The 21,738-nt window shown below is 32.3% G+C and overlaps 3 protein-coding genes across 4 annotated transcripts; 2 read left to right on the forward strand and 1 right to left on the reverse strand.

The window, feature by feature from the left end:
- The first annotated feature begins 496 nt into the window (after positions 1 to 496).
- LOC18017864 (probable inactive receptor kinase At5g53320) lies at positions 497 to 2,505 on the forward strand. Its single transcript, XM_006401657.2, has 2 exons — positions 497 to 1,694; positions 1,782 to 2,505. Exons 1-2 carry the CDS (start codon positions 497 to 499, stop codon positions 2,399 to 2,401), a joined length of 1,818 nt encoding a protein of 605 aa, XP_006401720.1. The 3' UTR covers positions 2,402 to 2,505.
- On the reverse strand, positions 2,455 to 4,479 carry LOC18017865 (myosin IB heavy chain). The gene is made up of 4 exons (XM_006401658.2): positions 4,167 to 4,479; positions 3,441 to 3,759; positions 2,876 to 2,934; positions 2,455 to 2,780 (listed from the first exon to the last, which is right to left on the reverse strand). Exons 1-4 carry the CDS (start codon positions 4,378 to 4,380, stop codon positions 2,749 to 2,751), a joined length of 624 nt encoding a protein of 207 aa, XP_006401721.1. The 5' UTR covers positions 4,381 to 4,479; the 3' UTR covers positions 2,455 to 2,748.
- A 142-nt stretch (positions 4,480 to 4,621) lies between these two features.
- LOC18017866 (ubiquitin-conjugating enzyme E2 10) lies at positions 4,622 to 6,610 on the forward strand. 2 transcript variants are annotated; one of them, XM_006401659.2, is made up of 5 exons: positions 4,622 to 4,848; positions 4,962 to 5,047; positions 5,445 to 5,572; positions 5,683 to 5,787; positions 6,193 to 6,606. In XM_006401659.2, the coding sequence occupies exons 2-5, from the start codon at positions 4,978 to 4,980 to the stop codon at positions 6,334 to 6,336; spliced, it is 447 nt and encodes a 148-aa protein (XP_006401722.1). In that variant the 5' UTR covers positions 4,622 to 4,848; positions 4,962 to 4,977; the 3' UTR covers positions 6,337 to 6,606. The 2 variants fall into 2 exon arrangements, with proteins under 2 accessions (XP_006401722.1, XP_024012262.1); XM_024156494.1 differs by lacking the exon at positions 4,622 to 4,848 and having other exon boundaries at positions 4,969 to 5,047; positions 6,193 to 6,610.
- Positions 6,611 to 21,738: the final 15,128 nt, after the last annotated feature.

Here is a 21,738-nt window from a genome sequence, read left to right on the forward strand (position 1 = left end):
TACACTACACACTAACGTTAATAGTTGAACTTTCCTTTTTTCTAATTCCAACTGTTAAAAAACACGACTTAGGTAACAAACACACTAAAACTCAATTGTTTCTCAAAAAAAAAAAAAAAAAAAAAAACTCAATTGTTTCAAACTTGATAAAATTATTGTTGAAAATAAGACAAAAGTAACAAAAATTTGAAAAAGTTTCTACAGTTGCTTTCACCGCGATTATCTCTGGCAAACAAAAAAACAAAAACAGAGACAGAGTTGTTAGGCATCAAGTCAACAACTCGCCAAACCTAACATTAACCTAAAGCAACCCACTTTCGTTAAAATAAAAATTTAACCTATACTATCTATTAGTTAGCCCACAAAAGTCAATAATTGTAAACTTATTATATACACCTATCTTCATCTTCATCTTCATCTTCATCCATTATAACGTCACTTTACACTTAAACCAGTTTTTTTCTCCACACCAAAAAAAAAACAACAAACACTGAAAATGAAGAGCCTTATTGTAATCAAATGGGTTTTAATACTACTCATCGGAGTAATCTTCAACATCTGTTGCATAGAAGCAGATACAATCAAAGAAGATAAACACACTCTTCTTCAGTTCGTTAGCAACATCAATCACTCTCATTCACTCAATTGGTCACCAAATCTTTCTATATGTACTCAATGGACCGGTGTTACCTGCAACTCCGATCACTCCAACGTCGTCGCTCTCCATTTAGCAGCCACTGGTCTCCATGGGGATATCGAGCTAAGCATGATAGCCAGGTTAACTAATCTTCAGTTTCTCATTCTCAGCTCTAACAACATCTCTGGACATTTTCCTCCAAATTTCATAGCTTTGAAGAACTTGACCGAGCTGAAACTCGACTTCAACGAGTTTTCTGGTCCTTTGCCTTCTGAGTTCTCTTCTTGGGTTCATCTACGAGTTCTTGATCTTTCTAACAATTGGTTTGATGGTATAATTCCATCTTCGATTGAGAAGCTGGCCCGTTTAAACTCACTGAATCTTGCGTATAACAAGTTTTCTGGTGAGATTCCGAATCTGCATATTCCGGGTCTGAAGCTGCTCGACTTAACTCACAACAATCTGACAGGAACAGTACCACAGTCATTGCAGAGATTTCCACTTTCAGCATTTGTCGGAAACAATGTTTCCTCAAGAAAGCTGGTTCCTGTTCATTCATCAATAAGGAAACACCACAACCATGCAGTTCTTGGCATAGCATTAAGCGCATGTTTTGCGCTACTAGCTTTGCTCGCTATCTTACTGGTGATCATCCATAACAGAGAAGAGCAAAGAAGATCAACGAAGGACAAACCTAGCAAGAGGAGGAAAGATTCAGATCCAAACGTGGGTGAAGGAGATAACAAGATTGTGTTTTTCGAAGGGAAGAATCTTGTCTTCGACTTGGAGGACTTGTTGAGAGCTTCTGCAGAAGTTTTAGGGAAAGGACCGTTCGGGACAACCTACAAGGTTGATCTCGAGGACTCGGGGACGATCGTCGTGAAAAGGATCAAGGAAGTGTGTGTGCCTAAGCGAGAATTCGAGCAGCAAATCGAACACCTTGGCAACATCAAGCATGAGAATGTTGCCACTTTAAAAGGATACTTCTACTCTAAGGACGAGAAGCTTGTGGTTTATGATTACCACGAACATGGAAGTCTTTCAACATTACTACACGGTATGTTGGTAACTGAGTTAGTCTATGGTAGGACATTTCATTACCCTTACACTATCCCTACATATATCCTAACTAAGTTAGTTTCAGGTCAGAGATGTCTAACGAATCGGAAGCCTCTAGATTGGGAAACTAGACTGAATATGGTGTATGGAACAGCAAAAGGAGTAGCTCATATCCATTCACCAAGCGGAGGCAAACTAGTCCACGGGAACATAAAATCCACAAATGTTTTCCTCAACGCGAAAGGATATGGTTGCATCTCTGGAGCAGGAATGGCCACACTGATGCATTCGCTCCCTCGACATGCATTTGGTTACCGTGCACCAGAGATAACAGACACAAGAAAGGCGACTCAAGCGTCGGACGTGTATAGTTTCGGGGTTTTGATATTCGAGGTACTTACAGGAAAATCAGAGGTGGCTAACCTGGTGAGGTGGGTGAACTCGGTGGTTAGAGAGGAATGGACCGGAGAGGTGTTTGATGAAGAGCTTTTGAGGTGTACCCAAGTGGAGGAAGAGATGGTAGAGATGCTTCAGGTTGGTATGGTTTGCACGGCGAGATTGCCGGAAAAGAGACCAAGCATGATTGATGTAGTGAGAATGGTGGAAGAGATAAGACCGGAGAAGCTAGCCAGCGGATCCAGGTCAGAGGTTTCCACAGGCTCAACACCAATTGGAAGTCTATCAGGATCGCCGTATATACTTTGAGAAAGATTATTCATCTTTCCTTTTATGTATTTTGACCATTCAGAAAAAGGGTTATAATATTTCAGTTCAGTCTATAAAAAGGCATAACCAAAAAAAAGGTTTAGTGAATGACGTTACTGATCAGTCGCTTTCTAGCAAGACCAGAAAAGGAACTCAATTCATACATAATAAAATACACTTCTTCATATATAAAAAAAATACATAGTTCTTTCCACGGAAGAGCAGAATACAATAAACAACATACCGCCCTTATTTCAGCTTTTCGTAGCCAACAGGAAAGAATCCATTCATATTCGCAACGGGCTTGCTCCTCTCCAAAGTTATGAACAGCGAGGAAAATTAAGATGTCACTTCCACTTAAATCTGGTCTTGATACCCCCTGAAAAGGTGTAGTAGTGCTTAATGAGCCAAGAAAACAAGCGCAGACTTAGATAGATTCAAGAAGTGTTTGTTTAGAGTTTTATTCATTCAAACCTTCAGTTTCTTCAAATGAGACTTCCTTTACTAATGATGCAGAAGCATTGTACTCAAATCTGGGATGAACAGAAGGGGAAACCATTATCAGTGTGAAACACAAACTGCACATACAACCAATACCTAAGTTTTACTAAATGAGACTTATACAGCATGTCATTTTTTTCACAGACCACTATCGTGATTGCCATTTGAAAAAAAGTTTCTATCAGAACTAGAATCAATTTTTTTTTTTTTAAATTACACTAGTGTATTCAGTTCTAATCATTTGTATTTTGTAGTGCTAAGTAGTTATCCCACAAAAGTCTTAATTCCTAATGTTGTTCCACATACATAGATATGGCTAATAAGTATATGTGGATCCTCTCCCCTGGTGTCATCAGTGACATCCAATTCATGTAAGAAACAAAACACGCTACGTTTCAGTGACTCTAAAGACCCACATCAGTTCTGAGAAAAGACAAGTGCCGTAGTTCCAATGTATCAGGAAATGAGATGAATATAAACAAGTCTCATGTCCATGGTATTAGCATTTAGTAGTCAAAGAGGAGCCAAAGAAATGTACCTGTTAGAGAGAAGCACTTCAAGTTCATAGTCAGATGCACTTTTAGTCACATCTACCATGACCTGAACAAGTTCAGTCTTTCGAGTGCTGGCCATGAATAGATCATATTCCGTGGGAATAATGATGGCGAAGAAGTTATCGCTCAATTTGCTTAAACACATCTTTTCTACTGCTGCCAGGCCTATTCTCCTGGTCATAGCCTCAGTCTCGGGATCGATTAGATAGATAGCAAAGTCAGTGAGGATAAAAATACGCCTTTTCATCTTCCCCGAGCCAGTGAACTTTAAAACTTTATCAGCGAAGAGAATCGACGTGTCACCTACACACAATCAACATCAAAGCTTATTGAGCATCAACACAAAGCGACATTGCAACTTTATCTCTCAACCACAAAAACAGATGTGGAAACATGCAATGACAGAGAGCAATGAGAAGCTAAATACAGAAACAAGCGATTCCAAAAGATCACAAAATCAGTACGTTCTTCAATTAACAACAACTCTCAAACTTTGGATGAGATCAAGTAATTTTGTATACACTGCTACATGCATGATACATCGATTGATCATTGATAAGCAAAATGCTGAATCAGAAAATTTCAAAAATTTCAATACCAATGTCGCCAATTAGCTCTAAAACTAGATCCGATAACGAAACATATCGACAGAATTAGTACGAATTCGAAGTTATGACGAATCAAAAACCCAGAAAATGGAGAAACCTAACCTTGTTTCTCCAGGATCCGCATCAATCCAGGACGCGAGGACACGTGGAGATAGTCACCACGGTGCTCTCTATAGCGAGACGCTTTCCTCCTGACTTTACCTCCAGCGAAAGGCTCAGGAGTCCCTCCATCTTCCTCCCTCAGGCCATGATCTTCATCTCCGCCGTCATCACCACGTGGCGAAGACTCGTCGTCGAACTTCGGCCCCATTTCCATTCCTCACGGCGGCGATGACTCGGAATCGGTTTCGCGTGTCTCAGATTCCTCTTGGTCTTGGAAAGAAAAAAATCTCGCAAGTGGGAGAGAGAGAGGACGTGGCTTCTACTGATTCGTCTAATCAGAAGATAACATCTCAGCCGTCAGATTTTAAAAGACTTTTTCTAAAAAACGACGTCGGTTAGAGGCTAGTTGATGGTTATTTAAAATTTTAATTATAAAAAAACGGCCGCGTCGTTTCAAAGCGTGGTCCACCGAATAAGAAGAGTTTAAAGTGAGTCCACTAGTCAAAATATCCTCACCCTATTTAACGTGGTCGTGACCACAGAGAATCATTACTTGTTCCTCTTCCTTCCACCACTCTTTGTTTCTTCATTTTTTTCCCCTAAGTCTTCGTTCTTCTTCTCCTGAAAAACGAGAAGAAATAGGCGAAAACCTCGCCGAATAGAAGATACGCGAAACCCGAAGGTATATTTTCCTTAGTTTTGTATGGATTAAACTTGGATCTATTTGATTAGAGAATTCTTACGGATTTGTAGGCTCTCTTAATCCGTTTGGGAATCTTTGTTTTTTTTTGTTAGATCGTAGGTTTTGGATATGGCGTCGAAGCGGATCTTGAAGGAATTGAAGGATCTGCAGAAGGATCCACCCACTTCATGTAGCGCAGGTGTTTATAATTTTTGTTTGGATTCAACGATTTATCTCATTTTTCATCGCGAAAAAAAAAGTTATGTTTCTCTGAGCTTGTGATGATCTTAGATTCGTTATACTGCTTGGATTTGTGTGTTTATGTGATTTTTGGTTTCGATCTGGAGCTAAAGTACTTACACTTGACCCATATGAATGATTCAAAACCTAACTCGCTAAGATCTGGTGACTTTTTCTCTGAGTAGAACAGAATTGGTATAGATCTTGTAATTATAGGTGTCAAACTCGCTCACTGTGTTACTTTCTAGAATCTGGTTAATATTTGTGAAGAAAATCCTTCTCTCTTTGTTTCAGAGTTCTTCGTGTTTGTGTAGTTTGATTAACTTGTTGATTTTGGTTTTTTGTGTTTTTGACAGGTCCTGTTGCTGAAGACATGTTTCATTGGCAGGCAACGATAATGGGTCCTTCAGACAGTCCTTACGCTGGAGGTGTTTTCCTTGTAACCATCCATTTTCCTCCAGATTACCCATTCAAGCCTCCTAAGGTGATTCCAAAAATTTCTGATAATAGCCATTAGTGCCTTGTTTTGCTTCTTCTTTGTGGGTTGCTTCGTTATCTCATTGTTTCTTCATATGGTGTGACGATATTATCTAGGTGGCCTTTAGGACGAAGGTTTTTCACCCCAACATTAACAGCAACGGAAGCATTTGCCTTGACATCTTGAAGGAGCAGTGGAGTCCCGCACTCACCATTTCCAAGGTTCAGTTTTTTATTTCTTATTTTCAAGTGAAACATTATGACCCAGTCTTAACAAACAATCTTCACTCGCCATTATCTACTCATGTCAAACATTCTTTTGCTCCCATTTGAAGTGTTAACATTGAGCTGTCTCTTAAATCATAAAGCTTGGTGACTCATTTAGGATGAAAATTGGTTTATTTCAGTGCTCTGCTCCTTTTGTGTTCTCCTTTTTCTCATAAGAAGTGATAACATTGAGCTGTCTCCTGTGTCATTAAGCTTTGACTCATCTAGTATGAAAATGTTGTTTTCAATAACCTGCTTCCTCTTTTGCTCATCTTTTCCCATGAGAAGTGATTACTTTAGACTCACTGAGGATGAAAAATGGTTTGTTTCAGTTACTAACTACGACTTTGCAATGAACAGGTGCTTTTATCGATCTGTTCGTTGTTAACCGATCCAAACCCGGATGATCCTTTGGTGCCTGAGATAGCTCATATGTACAAGACTGACAAGAACAAGTATGAGTCCACTGCACGGAGCTGGACTCAGAAGTATGCCATGGGCTAAAGAAAAGGATAAAAATCATCCCATCTACTAAATTATCTCCTTTATGAAAAAGAAAAAAAAATCTGCCGTAATTTCTATGTATGATTCAATAGACATCTCTCTGTGTTCCTTTAAATTTCTGAGGGCAGGACCAAATGAAGTGGGTCTTGCTTGAAACAAAACTAAAAAAAAACATCATCTTTGTGAAACTAAAAACTGAAAATCTTTCTGGTGTTTGGTCTTGTGGTGGAATTATGATTTGATGTTTTTGATGTGATATGTTATGTGCCACCAATCGTTCAATTGATCTGACTACCATAGACTTCAATTTTACTCTCTGCTCGTGATGGTTTTGATTTCTTTAATTAGAAAAAGGTTTTTTGTTCTAAATCACTGTAGTAGATTTCGTGGATTATAATTTAAAAGAAAAGTTGACAAACTAGATAACGGGAAAAATTGTCTTACTGAGATATACAGCAATGAGAACAGAGAAGTACCAAAAGCATGTTAAATGTTAGCATATCTTTGTTGCTTCAATAAGATAAAATGAGACCTAACATCTCCTTTCTTATTCAATTCAAGAACCATACGATTTTTTAGCTAAATTCAAGAACCATACGATGATGCTTGTATTCATGTGAGTTGTTCATGCATGTAAAGATGTACTTCTTTTCTTGATGAAAAGATCTCTTACATAATCTACTCATGTCACAAATTCTATCCAGAAAGCTCCACTGCTAGATTTTTTCTCAAAAGTGATTCCACTGCTAGATCTTTTCCTTAGCTATCATTTCTCGAGTTTTACTTGAACTCATATTAAAAAAAAAAAAAAAATATTCACGAGTTGGATCTTGAAACGGCCTTGGCCAATCCTGGGAACCACAGAGAAAACTTCTCATGATATTACTAGAGAACTTTTTATGGCTAAATCTGCAAAAGCCAATGCAAACTTGAGAATGTAATTTGCACATTCCATAGTTAAAGAATAGATATGCATATTTGGAATACTTGGGGATGATGTCTTGTCTTACTATACTTTTTCAAAAATTTAAGTTACATCATGGATCCTTTATAAAAGAGTGTCAATTTGAACTCAAAAGCTATGATTAAACCAAAAGATGAAACTTACTCTAAGACCGGTAGACATTAAACAAGAACATCGACTTATGTTTCCCAATCTTTTCTCCAGTGATTTTATATCTGACCTTATCTTGGTCTCATCTTTCCTTCGGGTTTTTAGGTTCCTTATCGCTACTTGATTCCTGTTGCTCTTGAGTTTCGGTGTCGGAAAAGTACCGATTGATTTGCTTCCATGTTTTTTATTCTTTTTTTGCCATGGAACCAAGAATTTTAGGTCGATCGATTGTTAACTCAATTTGTAACACCTAACATTTTATTTTAATGAATATTTACAATTTAGAAAAAAAAAAAGAATATTGCAGGATTATGAGTCCTTTATATTATCCAACATATTATAGGATTATGGGCTTGATTTCGAGATATCCATGGGCTATGACAATCCAAGAGATTCAAACCCAAATTATTTTTAAAAATGACAATTGTTTGCCTTTTTGGTTTATTGGTATAGCCATATATGATATAGGTGTTCCATGTTCCAATTTTGTTAAAATAAATTTTATTTTAATAAACTAACAGTGCACGGTTAAAGAGACCTTACAAAATTAACGATTCGTCGTCAAAAATGTCGGCTGCATTAACTTCCCCTACTCGATTTCTCATTTACTAAAACTAGTAAGCAGTAAATTCATTAATTGTTTTTTTGTCGACTCATTAATTTCTATTTAACAAACCAGATTTCATGATATTATTACTAGAGTCGTATTATTAGGATTTGAAACTCCTATATTTATTTATTTTTTAAGTAGTACTCTCCCCGTTTTACAAAAAGTGTCGTTTTGACATTTTTCACACAAATTAAGAAATAAGATAAAAAGTCTTTTATACCCTTATTAATTTGCAGAAAATGACTTTTGGAATTATATTTATAATTAATTTTCTGAATTTGTTGAGGTTAAAAATGGTATTTTATGTTAAAAATTATATTAAAATTCTAAAACGACATTTTTTTTGAAACAAAAAAAAAGTGTCAGAACGACACTTTTTGTGAAACGGAGGGAGTATTAGTCAGTAAGTAAGCGTTATATTTAACCTTTTCCTTTTTGATTAAAAGCAATTTCGTCAAATTGTATTAAGCTCTTTGTACATTTTTTTGTAATTTATTTGTTTATAAAAAAAAACATCAATAAGATTATACAGTGAGTAATATATATTGGTTTGGGCTTATCGAGGCTTCTTTCGAAGTCTAAGCCGAACGGTTCTATAGATTCCACTACTCAAGCACTATCTGAAAACATATTTTAAAAATTGTCGAAACTACTTAGTATGCTTTTTTTGTTTTTAACTTGATTTCATTTTTTCGGCAAATATAATTGACGTAAGATGGTCCACTGGCCACATGGAAATAGCAGCACCACAGAAGGTCTTTCTTTCCCTTGAGGTTTCACAATAGTTGCATTGAATAATTTTGTCTTTACTTAATAACTGTGCTGCATTATTATAAAATACTCCCTTTTTGAAGACCCTTTAACAACAAAAAAATAGTCCGTTTTAAATTTGCGCGAAATGTCATTAAACAAAAAAGAAGACTTCTTACTTCCCACTTGTATGGTTCTTAAAGAGAGAAAATAAAAAACATTTTGTAGTGTTAAAATCCCACTAGTGAATAGTGAATAGTGTTGTACGGGAAATGAAACTTTGTTTTGTAATGATGGATTTTATATTAATTTATAACACCACACCTTAAGTTTTCTTTCGTGTAACAAAAAACGGAAAATAAATTTAAAATTAACCCCCAAAAAATCAGCTTTTAAGAAAAAGGCAAAAATGAAAAATCGAGTCTCTTACACGGCCACTTCGAAGACGAACCGCTTTAAATAAAAATACACTGTCTAAAGAATCTAACCATTAATTTTTTACTTTCTGTATGACAATCGAACTTTGGTATAGTTTATTTAATTGTTCCGAACATGCAAAACCTTTTATCTGAAAGTTGAAAATCATATAATATATAAGAATTACAACTACACGTGTCAGTGATTAGACTAATCATAAATCTATGTCCAGAGTCTCCATAACTTGGATGATAAACGAATTTCTTATGTTAAGAGGGAGAGGTCGTGCCCAGAAGAGCATGGTCCTGAAAATAAGGTTTTATTAAACTATCTGTGTTAAAACTTAGGTTTAATCATAATTAAGTCTGAAAGAAAGAACATACAGCCTGAGATTTAGACAGTCTTCTAACACCAATCTCCCTTTTTGTTTCTAGTGAAACACAGAATCGTAAACTTGGTGGCCTCCACTAATTAATGTCATTAATGACGGTTAATTAATGTTAATTATTGCTATTAGTTAAGTTACTTATTGCAAAAGAACCGTTAGCTTGTTTATAACACTAGAAGAGCTGTTTTTACATTTTAATAAGTACTCATATTTTTTAGTATTCGTTAATATCTCATTTTGTTCAAAGCTGAAACCGTAGAAAAAATCATCCCATTCACATATACTAAAAGATTCTGTAAACCATGTTATGTACAAAAGCCTGTTGACAAAAAAATGATAAGTTAAACTACGATAAATACTTTTGTATCCTTTAATTTGGATGAAAATAATTGCCATCTATTTGATTTTGAGATGATGATTCTCAAATTAAAAACTGATATCATGGGTCTCTGTAATTAAATGTTTCATCAAAATTGAAAAATGATATCATGGGTGGGTTTCTGTAATTAAATGTTTCATTAAATCTTATAAAGATTATCAAATTGTTAATGGCATTATGTTATTTACAAAGTATAAAGCAAACATTAAAAAGGTGAAACTTTTTAGCCTAATTTCGCTTTAAAGATTAAAACGGTCTCCCTGGAGAAATTAGTCTTCATAAATTATTTAGCTGAGTTTATTATGTTGGCTTGCATGTTTAAAGGCAAACAAAAGAAGATGGCTTCACAATAATTCAGCCATTATTAGGGCTTTTCCATATCAGAAAATACAAATTCAATAAACTGATTAACCAAATTCCATAATAGTCTAACAACTTTCGCACAAAAATAAAAGTCTAGCTGTTGACAAAAAAAAAGTCTAAAGTTTTGTTTGTGGTAAAATTTTGTTTTGTATTTAATTGAGATGACAAAATTTGTTTTTAAAAAGATAGCACGAAAATCATATGTTTCTAGCTAGTTTGAAAGGAATATTGTGAAAGTTTTTAGATTCAAATGTTACTAGCTAGTTTATGGATAATATCCTATTATGGTTTTTTTGTGTTAGTGATTTAATGATTTTCTAGTTTCACTCGAATTCTGTTGTTATTTAAAAAAAAAATAGTTACTATTGATTTTTTAGTTTCTTAAGAGGAGTAATTCTAGTTCTTGATCATAAAATTTCTAAATCTCAAAATCTAAACATTTTCTGATCATCCAATAACTGTAAGAAGTAAAATGGAAATTATGAAATTGTAGCAAATACTCAAATTTCAATTGTTTTATAATAAAAGTCGCTTTATACTTTTACCAATATATAACGTTGCATCTTCAATGCATTCTAAATTTTCATGTTATTCTATACTATTAGTTATGGAGAAATAATATAGAGTTTTATTTCATTTTTTTGGGTAAAGGTTTTCAGTTTTATTTCATTTGAATTAGAAATAGTACTACTTTCTAAATTATGCATTTATGTTTGTGAGCTCCTAACAAAGTTTATGATTCAAACACCAGTAAATGTCTAATTAAGGACTGATTTATATAGATATTTAGTACCAAAATCTTATAAATTTAGAATTCAATGATAACGATAGCTAGTTTAATTGTTAATATTTTAAGTCAAAAGACTTTAATAATAATAAAATAATAAGCATATACAATATTCTCTTTTTCTATACCATATAACGTCTAATAATAATATCTAATATTAGTTTTACATCATATACTTTGCATAGAGTCACCCAAAAAAAATGATTATATTTTAATCAGGATAAGTTAAGATATTCAAATTATATACAATGTAACTTGTACATATGGGAGTTGGGATAATACGTAAAGTAGTAAACAGTAATAATAAGACCAACATCGCTTGCTTCTAAACCAAGACTGTCACTGAGAATGACTTAAGTGCTACTTTACTAACCATTATCTTACTTCTCCTCCAAGAAATGTATTTACACACATTCTCTACTAATTAACATTGGAAACCTCGATACTCTGACGTGTTTTTAATATGTTGGGATCTTTTAATATTACAGGAAGAAAACTATAGAGGAAATAAGAAAATTATTGTGCTTTGATAAAATCATTTCAATAGCCCAACTGTTTTATGTTAATTAATAGTAGATATGTAAGTTCACTCTTTCAGTATTTTAATTTGTTTTGGTTTGGATAAACAGAAAAGATTGCGGTTGGGTTTAAAGTTTTGGATTACAATTAAACCAAACAATGTAAAAGGAAAATTTGATTCGAGTTTCGTTTTAGTATTTTGGTTTGGTTCGGTTATGTCGATCGGTTGGAGTTTATTTCTTCCCACCCCTAACTGTTATGGCAAAGTTAGTTATTGATAAGACGCTGTCACAAATTTGTCCAAGAAAACTGGTAATTACAAAGTAAAGTTATGAATATTATACTCCTGAAATATAGATGCCTGAAATAGGAGGATATTTGATAATTTTACAAATATTCAAATCTAGTCATGAGCCATGACAAATAACAAGGTGTGTCTTTCTCTAGTCTTTTTATTTGCCCATCAAAATTCGAGCTTATGCTTTTGATTACGCTCTACACAAATACCAACGTACATGTATCCATTTTAACATAATTATAATTGCATAATTAATGGTGATAAAGCTTCTGTGTTTTGAGACGTGGCCCTTCTTTCTAGAATGGATCTTTGTCCCTAATTTTTTTTTCGGTGTTCTTAAAATATCTCCGGTATCTATATTGTTTTTCGTTTTTTTGAATTCATATTCTTAAGTTTTCAAAACCCACATATGTAACAGTATGGATATTATGCTCAGCAATAAGGGGTGAAAAAGAAAACTAAGTTGTATATATATTACGTTTTTTTAAACTATTAGAAGTTGAGCTTCAAACTATGAATATAATAAATACTGCGTTGTTACTCCTAGTTGTTCGTTTATAGTATATCTATATAGAAACCACCTTGACTATGTTATTAAATTCCTTACTTTCTTTTTCCACAGAAAGATACTCGGAACATATTTACAATAATTTTTCGAGTAATTACACATAAATAGGATCATCATAGTAGAAAGTTCGAATCTACTAAACGTTATAATATATATATAAAAAAAAAAATCTGCATTGCCTTATGCTAACAATGGATCTAAAAACTAGTGTGGATGTTCACCAAAATATATTTAAAATGAATGTACTTTTTTAAGGATGATTTTAGGTTGTACATTTGAACCTAAATCTAGTTTTTTTTTGCGATAATATGTAGTACTGAAATGTTCTGATGAAATGTTGCGCTGTAGAAGCACAATTATGTCGTAGATTTTTTACTGACTTCAAATGACGCAAGACAGATCGTGCGAGACACGATTTCAGACAACGATAATTTTAGATTTAGCTTCTGAAGTTATTGATTAAGCTTTTATCAATTAAAAAGGGGATATGCTTGAGCTTGATACTTGTGCTCTTGACATGTGGTGTACTGGTGTGTGCAATCCCATTTAATGGTACGTCTTTGACTGTTTCTGCTCAACTAAAAGAAGAAAATAAGTATATCAACAGCCATTTCAATTGGAACCCTATTTTTAATGACGATGAGATTTTGGTCACTAGTTTATATATCTACATATTCGAGACTAGAGTATGATTTATGATTTTGTTTTGAAATTTATTAACGGATAATGAGATATATACGGTTTTAAACATTGTTTTTGTATATGCTTTTCCAGTTGAGCGAACTGATTGATCATCAAAAGTTCGAATTTTGGACGAATTTGGAGTTTAATGAAGGACACAATGCTCATTAGACTGCAATGAATTAATAATAGTTGTTGTTATATCAATTTGATAAAGTTTATTTTAGAGGTTAAAAACGAAAGAAATGGTATTGCTTGAAAAGAACGTTGTGGTAAATATTCATATCGTTACAAGTCGTAAATATCAGTAAACTTTTAAAATAATAAATAAAATTAGATTTTTTTAACTTATGACCATGCAATTTTTTTTTCACAAGCCATGCAAATTGATATGTGTATATGTGTGTGTGTGTGTAATATTTCTTGAGACGCTTGATGGATACAAATGGCGCCACATTATTCCGATTTGCTTAGTAATACTATTATATAGTTTGAGTTTAATTTAAAGATGTGAGAGTTAAACCTATCATGATTCGGATACGAGTCTCAAGAGAATAGGCGTGGACGAGGAACGTACGCATCGGGTTAAGTTATGGCCATGCAAAGGTCTTATCGTAATTGGAACAGTCATACTATAGCGAGGAACTATGATCCATTTGCTTTACACGAATTGATTGATGTGCCTTTTATAAACTCATCTCTAAATTTATTGACTAAGCAATCGAATTCTATTTTCAAAATCTTATGAACTTTCTTATTTTTGTAGCGCAATTGGGCACATATCTATATTTCTCGTTCGCATAACTGCAACATTGATCAAACTATATATTTCTTGTCTGATTTTCTTTAAACATTTGCACCTCTCTATTATCTATTATCCCAACTCCCAAGAGTTATCTCGACAGGGTAGATGCAAAGACTATTTTAATAAAAACACTTGATTTAACAGATGGTCCGTAACAAAATTAATTACCAGAACCCAGTTTGTTTTTTTTGTTGAAAAAAAAAATCAGATATAAAAAGGATGTATATTTATATGATTGAATATTGAGCTGGTCTTGATTATTACAGCTTTAACCCCGTATGTTAAATATTATGATTCAATAGTTTGGTAGTGTATGGTTATGGACCTATATGGTACATGGAACCACTTGGCATTAGCAGTAATAATAATTTTATTAACTTCATGATCTTGCCAACGTCAGATACGACGTCATTTGCGGGTAAATATTATTCGAAAAATATTTAATGGCTTACAACCCTCATTTTCTAATCACCGTTTTTTAAACAATCTTGGTGCTGAAATCAATAACCCATATTTTAAAAGGATTTTAGCTACGAAATGATTTCAAACCAAAAAAAAGTTAGGAAACGTTTTATGCCTGGTAGTACTATTGTTATTGTTTCCAGCTTACTTGAATAATTCACACTACACTAATGGCGATGACTTTAATTAGGTTTTTCTTCAGATGTGTCATATTGGACGATATTTTCAACCCAATAATGCAAAGAATATGAAAAATTCGGATCCAATCATTACGGTTTTGTCATTATTTTATATACTTCTGTACGATATTTGTCACTTGTTGAGAAAAAAAAGAAGTATATATGTATTATGGTAATACATGCACGTAACGTCTGTTTATTTGTGCGTGTGTGTGGATGCATATAGAAATTGTTTACAACCATATATAATCCGGAAGAATCATTGAGGATCTTGGACTTGATGAGCAATGAATTATATTCTCCGGTCTTGACTAATTTTACCAAGCACCAAGTGGATGTTTACATTAATTATGGCTGGAGTTAGTTAATTAATTACCTTTCACTGATTCTTGAAACTAATCCTTCGTCTTGTTGTTCTTTCTATTTTACCGTGTACGTAAAAACCTGGATCCATTATTAGAAACAAAAGAGATTAATGGACAGGTGAATTTTAATGAAGATTTATCGAATGTCGCATTATTGATTATTTGAGATTACAAATCATATGGTTGGAAAACGTGATAACAAGAAACAAATTAATAGTAAGCACGTAACTTTGTGTTTATCGATGAAGGCCAAGCGAGATTCAGTTTGTCTAAGTTTCCTTGTATTTACTTAATTGTCGTTTTAATCGACACACAAAAATATGTATATAATCATATATATACTCTAAATTATATTTATGTTAGCTAGTAAACGAGATTATTGGTCACTTGGCTCAATGGAGGAGAACACTGCACTAAACCTTGGGGTTTGTCTTTGCCAATCCAAAGGATTCTCCATGTCTCTCTCTCTTCTCACATTGGATCTTCAACATTTTTCTTCCTTCTCTTCTCCTCACGCGTCCCCACGCGCCTCTTATTTTCTTTTTCCTTTTGTTTGTTCTTGTGACCAAAAATATGTAATTTCTACGTGAACATTATGGGAAGTAATGAAATATATGTTACAATTTACAAGTGGACGAATTTAAACCAACAATGGCTATTATGCTTAAATATTATTATATTGTAGGAGTACTCACTTGGGTGATAAGGTAGATGACAGATGACTACGATTTACATCCCATTCTAAAAAATATATATGTATATTTAAGAAAATCGTTTATCAAAAATTATTTGATCAACTTCCTTGATAGTTGATACTAAGAACATGTGCAGTAGTGAATCCCTTATAGGTTCATTAGATTAAATAAATAATTTTTTTTTTGTTTTTGTGATGAACTCTGGTTAAGTTTGAGGTTCTAGTAATGAATTCGTTAATGGGGTTTATCCAGAATTTTATATTATTTTTTTTGAAATTTATTTGTAATTAAAATAAAAATCACTTATTAAAAAAAAAGAATACAATATATTGCAAACTATTAGAAAAATACAATTTATTAAGAAAAAAATACAAACACACAATTTTTAAAATATAGAAATACTTAAACATTTGTTACACAAATTTTCGATTTTCGATTCAATTTTAGTGATGAGAGGTGTGTATGACTCACTTTAAAACACAGTTACTTATCATGAACGAAACATAATTCACAAAATACATTAAATTGTTTTCAAGGGTTTAAGCGTGTTCCAAAGTAGTAAATAACAAAAAAACATAAAAGAAGAACATAAAAGATAAAGATAGATGAACTTTTGGGCAAAAAAATTTTCTTTTCCCCAAAAATGACACGAAAATTCTTCCTCTCATGTTTCGCCACATGTCTGGGATGCGGCTTCATCAACCTCTTCCGGACGGACCGATCCATCGATTTTGGGCTTTTTTCTTTTTTTTAAGTCCATTTCGCCTATGAACTCGAGCCAAATCCGTCCAACGGACCACTACTGGACCTGGTCTAATACGTAATTCTTTCAGAACTAAGAATGCGAATGGCGCAAACAGATGATGTGACACATGCATAATAAGTACGGAGAGGCGGTCTAAAAATTTATCTTTGAATTATAAAAAAATATAACTATATAACGGTATAGAATAAATTCTTAAATAATTAAAAATAGAAAAAATGGTATGTATAACGTAGCACTAATTTAAGGTAAAAATATTTTACAGAATAATATACATATAATTATAAACTTCATTAGAGCAATGTTATTTAGTGTTTTAGTTTCAAGTACAAAATACTAATATTGACTTTTTTAAGAACTAATGGGTAATCCAATCTATTATCATCCCAGTAATCTCAGGTGAGTGTAATAAACACCATTTCGACTGTCAAATTGAAATATACTTAGATAATTTCGAGTTGTTAAAAAATGATCACTAACAAATTTTAATCAAATAGAAACCTGTATAGTTCATTACCACTTGATCAATAATTTAAAATGTTGAAGTAAATTTCAAAAAATAACTTTAAAAACGTGTATTGATTATAATAACGAAGACAACTTTTAAAAATGTATCGACCCGGTGAAATATATACTAGTAAAAAAATTGTCAGGCTTTTTGAGGGTTGTTTTTTACTTGTAAAGTAAGAACAGCCTCAAAAAAACAAGCACAAGCACACCTAAAGAGGGGCGTTACGACAATCCTGAAGGGCAACATGCCAACATGCAAGCGGTTCTTTTAAAAACCGCACCGCCACGTCCGTGAGGCGTCTTCACGGCCTAAGCATTTGATAATTCTTCTTGTACTCTTTCGCCATCGTTCTTGTCCACTCCATCTCCACTGTCATTTCTTTAAGCGTACGTATTTTTAGCTTTTCTAAAAATAAACATGCATTCTCTTTCAAAAAATAATAATAATAATAAACCTGCATTTTCTTTTGTTGCAGCGTGATTTTATAGAACAGTCAAAAAGAATGTTATTTTCGACTTCAAATCTTTATTTGCAGACAAACATAGGATTTGTTTTCGTTAACGGAACATGCAATTATTGGCGAACAAATTAAACGTTAAGAAGATACACACTAAATAAAAAAAGCATGTGTTTCTTTAGATTTCAATATCTTCCTATCGAAAGCGATGGATCAGAGTGTCACATTCGACACCGTTTAAAGTGTAACGAAATAAATAACGAAAATTCTTTAATGAAAAAGACAAACAAAAATCATAACAGTCTACAAAATCGCTTTAATTCTATGAGCCAGAATTTAAAATTTATAGAGTTACACATAAGTTTATATTTAATGTGGAAGAACAAATAAATTGTAATAATGAAAATGAGAAAATAAAATTTATAAAAGATGGCAACAAGTACAGTAATTTCGTTTGTTTTCTTACACGGAAGAGAAGTTTAAGAATGTAAAAAATGATTGTAATAAATTAACTATTACTTTTGGCCGTAACAAGATAATATAACAAATTTTTGTAAGAAATTCTTACAATCTGAACTTTATTGCTTTTATCTTGGTTCACCAGAACTTTATGGTTTTGAAAAGAACATAGCGATTTCTCAAAAATATATACAATAAGAAAAATAAAGGGCAAGTTTGGAATTAAAAAAAAAAGACAAAACAGAAGTGGACGTGTGAGGATGCGTTACACCTATGCATCTATTATATGTGGTCAAAGCAATCTCACTCTCTAGATCTTGGGGGCCCGCGTTCATGCTTCATATTGCCTACGTCCCTTTTTCTTTTACGTTGTTTTTTTTTTTCTGGTAATAGTTGCTATACAAAGTGTTTACTGCAAAACAAACTTAGGACATATGTATGTGATTTTTTTTCCAGAATATGCTATACATAGTTCTGATAATATGAAACATATTTTCATGAGTGAGAACAAGGACCTAGTACCATGATCGATTTTGGCAACAAAAAAAAAATACTGTCATGATCGACATTTTATAGTTTTTACGATTTTACCATTAAAAATGAAGAAAAAATTAAACAGATTTTACCGTGTTTAATAATAAAATCTCAAAACAGTGTAAAACTAATGTTATTGATTAAGTTGCAGGTACAAGAACGATTACGTGAAAATTTAGAATCTTAAACGAGGAGTGAGAATGTGATGCAAGAGATCTTGGTTACGATATCGAATTCACTTCTTTAAATTCATTATTATGCACCATTTGTATATCATTAGTCTTGAGTGGAGATGTTAGAGTACGGAATAAATGTGTGGATGGATCTTGCACATTTTTTATTGAGTTTTAATATCCGGAAAAGTTTCTTAATCGATTTTAAACACTTGTTAATATTTCCTTTTTGATTTTATAGCCATAATATCGAATCGGACATTTGTCCCAAAAAAAAAAAAAAACGGACCAATTTAACATATTTGTTTTTTTTTTTGTTTTGTTGTTTTATCATATATAATTGGACACACGTACACTAACTCAATCATACATGCACATTCTCGAATTTGAATCAAATATATTAATAATACGATGGTGAAACAACTATAAAGTATTTGATTAACAACCCATCGTCAACATATAAGCAAATTAGTCCACAAAAACATGTAACTGGACATGAAATCTAAATATTTTTACTAGTAAAGATTTTATATGCATGATCAGCTGAGACTATGATGTTAGTGGTACGCAATGGAACCTGCAATGATGATCGGAGATCACTTCGATGTTTGAAAAAAAAACCGGTGATAACAAAGATGCAAATATATACCTTTCAAATAATATTTTCTTAAAAAAGAATTCATGTCAAATAATTAATAATATGGTGGTATCTTCCAACACCGAGATAGTTTTTTTTTTATGTTATGAAAGTTCATGAAATCTGTCTTAAGAATATTATAGTAACGAATTTTAAATAAATAAAATATTAGTAACGAAAAGAAAAAGGGTTCGAAGAAAAGAAAATATCGTTAGTTTTGCAAAAACAGTTTGCAATGGATTTTAGAGATTATTCCAATAATATGTTTTGTGCAGATTTTTCATATATATATATATATATATATATTTTTTTTTTTTTTCATTCTTAATTGTTATGGATTTGTGATCAATTAGCCAAATGCCTATTTTTCTTTTAAAAAAAGTGTCATTACTTTATCAATTGTCACTAACGGGAAAACCGGTTTATCCGTCCGTTCTTCAGGAAATCGGGATTGACTTCTAGTAGTTATTCATCTGTTGCTTTCGGCTGCTTGGAGCTTGGTGGACTTCTAATTTCTCAGTATTTTCTTTAGTCTTTAGGTCTCAATCATAGATTAATTGAGTTTTCCACCCAATAAACGACAATACTTTATTTCAAAGAATAATTTAATTATCGATTCCATAAAATAGATTTCTACAGTTAAAAATCAAAATCAAAAATTTAAATAGTTGACGTATGTGGAAAAATATTTGATCAATGGTTGACCAAAATGTTAATTGATGCTTATGTATTAGGTTTGAGATGGTAGTTCATAATTTTGGTTACAGCTTAAAAGGATGATATTTAGTTGAAAAAGTAAAGAATGGACAGAAGGTGAACCTAATGATACATTGTTATACAAAATATGTGAAAATGTTTTTCATGGACCAATACGATTAATAAAATGCAGTATATCAAACAACATTTGATATCAACGTACCATTTCATAGCATGTTCATCTGGTTAATCCTAACATGATTTCGTATTTTTTTTTTCTATAAAAAATATCATGAAAAACTGTGAATATGTATACCTTTGGCCCCTTGATCAAAATTGGGAAGACATGTATGATATATATGAAGGCATGAAAATGTTTTTATGTTCGAAGTCGTGCCTAGATGTTTATCTTAGACAAGATTTGACTTTTTGGTTAAATGACTTATGTTTTAACTTATAACTTCTTCACGTATTTACATTGAATTTGCATTTGTTTTAAATTCTATGCATTTTAAGTAGTTTGTACAACTCTTCTCTGCACATTTCCTCTATTTAATTATGTATATGGATTGCTTTTTAGCGTGTAAGTTTAGAAACAATCTGAATAATAGCAAATCTTTTTTTGTGTACTTCGTTAAATGTATGTATATAAGTATCTCTCCTTTAAAAAAAAAATATTTTTGGTATTCAGAGTATATTTGGAGGTAGTTTTATGCAAAAATAATGCTAGTTCAACCAATTTATTTACCTCTTTTTAACTTTATACAAATTGATGATTCTATATGTTTCTAATATTCTGTTTAATATGGTTTTGTATTCAGACATAATCAATTCAATCCACATCACATATTAACTAGATTCAACTGCTTTTGGTGTAGTTTTAATATTTGCATTCTGTTCAGAAGTTCTTACATGCATAAGATAACTCATTTTTCATATAAAAAATATTGTTACAAAACGTCAAAAAATTATCTATAGGGAATGTATAACAGATTTTGTTCTCTTATACTATATATCTAAAACAAGAATGGCTAGAATTAGTCTCTTGATACAATCTCATCAACTCATTAAGCATGTGTTTGGAGTCGTTGAACTTATAAATTTTTGAAATGTCAAGTTTTTCATTTTTAATAAATTGTAATGCATTACCAAATTTTGTTATTGTTTCTAACATTTTAAATCTCAAAGACAACTTTGATAATAGTACGTTGAGATATTAAATAAAGTTATTTTTTGAAAAATAATTTTGTGAATGTCTGAAAAGATTTTTTTTGCTAGTAATTTGTTATTATTATTATAAAGTCTATTAACAAAACTAAAAGAAGAGACCGTCACCTAACCGCGAAGTTCAAGACTGAAAGCCACACACTGAGTCAGCACATACGTTAAACAGCATATCCAAGAAGACTTGCAGTGTGATGGTTTATAGCTTATATATTCACCGTATTTGATGTAATACTAGCACTTTTTTACATGAATTTGTGACTTTTCTACTCCAAAAAATCTAAGAACAATTTTGATCCTCCAAAACTCAAGTAAAAATGCCAAAAACTATTCATAAATACTAAAAAGTTTAAAAAACTGTTATGATAATAACAATAGTTATGTTCTAAAACATGGCCGCTAGGCTAGGCCATGGAGTCTGGAGACACCAACTATTCGTGGATGAAAAAATCTTGTCGGAACTATACTCAATTGTACTAAAAATACAGAAAATATTAATGTCTCTATTTTTTTAACTGCTTGAAATAGAAGTGTAGACGTCAGATTTACCATTTTTATATTAGACATA

The sequence above is a fragment of the Eutrema salsugineum genome, unplaced genomic scaffold (genome assembly GCF_000478725.1).
Source record: "Eutrema salsugineum unplaced genomic scaffold, Eutsalg1_0 scaffold_2, whole genome shotgun sequence".
Taxonomy (NCBI): domain Eukaryota; kingdom Viridiplantae; phylum Streptophyta; class Magnoliopsida; order Brassicales; family Brassicaceae; genus Eutrema; species Eutrema salsugineum.

Coding starts and splice junctions, on each gene's coding strand:
- LOC18017864 (XM_006401657.2), top strand. CDS start 497: ATGAAGAGCCTTATTGTAATCAAATGGGTTTTAATACTACTCATCGGA. Junction 1,695..1,781: donor TCTTTCAACATTACTACACG/GTATGTTGGTAA, acceptor AGTTAGTTTCAG/GTCAGAGATGTCTAACGAAT.
- LOC18017865 (XM_006401658.2), bottom strand. CDS start 4,380: ATGGAAATGGGGCCGAAGTTCGACGACGAGTCTTCGCCACGTGGTGAT. Junction 3,760..4,166: donor GCGGATCCTGGAGAAACAAG/GTTAGGTTTCTC, acceptor GATTGTGTGTAG/GTGACACGTCGATTCTCTTC. Junction 2,935..3,440: donor GAAGTGCTTCTCTCTAACAG/GTACATTTCTTT, acceptor TGTTCATCCCAG/ATTTGAGTACAATGCTTCTG.
- LOC18017866 (XM_006401659.2), top strand. CDS start 4,978: ATGGCGTCGAAGCGGATCTTGAAGGAATTGAAGGATCTGCAGAAGGAT. Junction 5,048..5,444: donor ACCCACTTCATGTAGCGCAG/GTGTTTATAATT, acceptor TGTTTTTGACAG/GTCCTGTTGCTGAAGACATG. Junction 5,788..6,192: donor CCGCACTCACCATTTCCAAG/GTTCAGTTTTTT, acceptor TGCAATGAACAG/GTGCTTTTATCGATCTGTTC.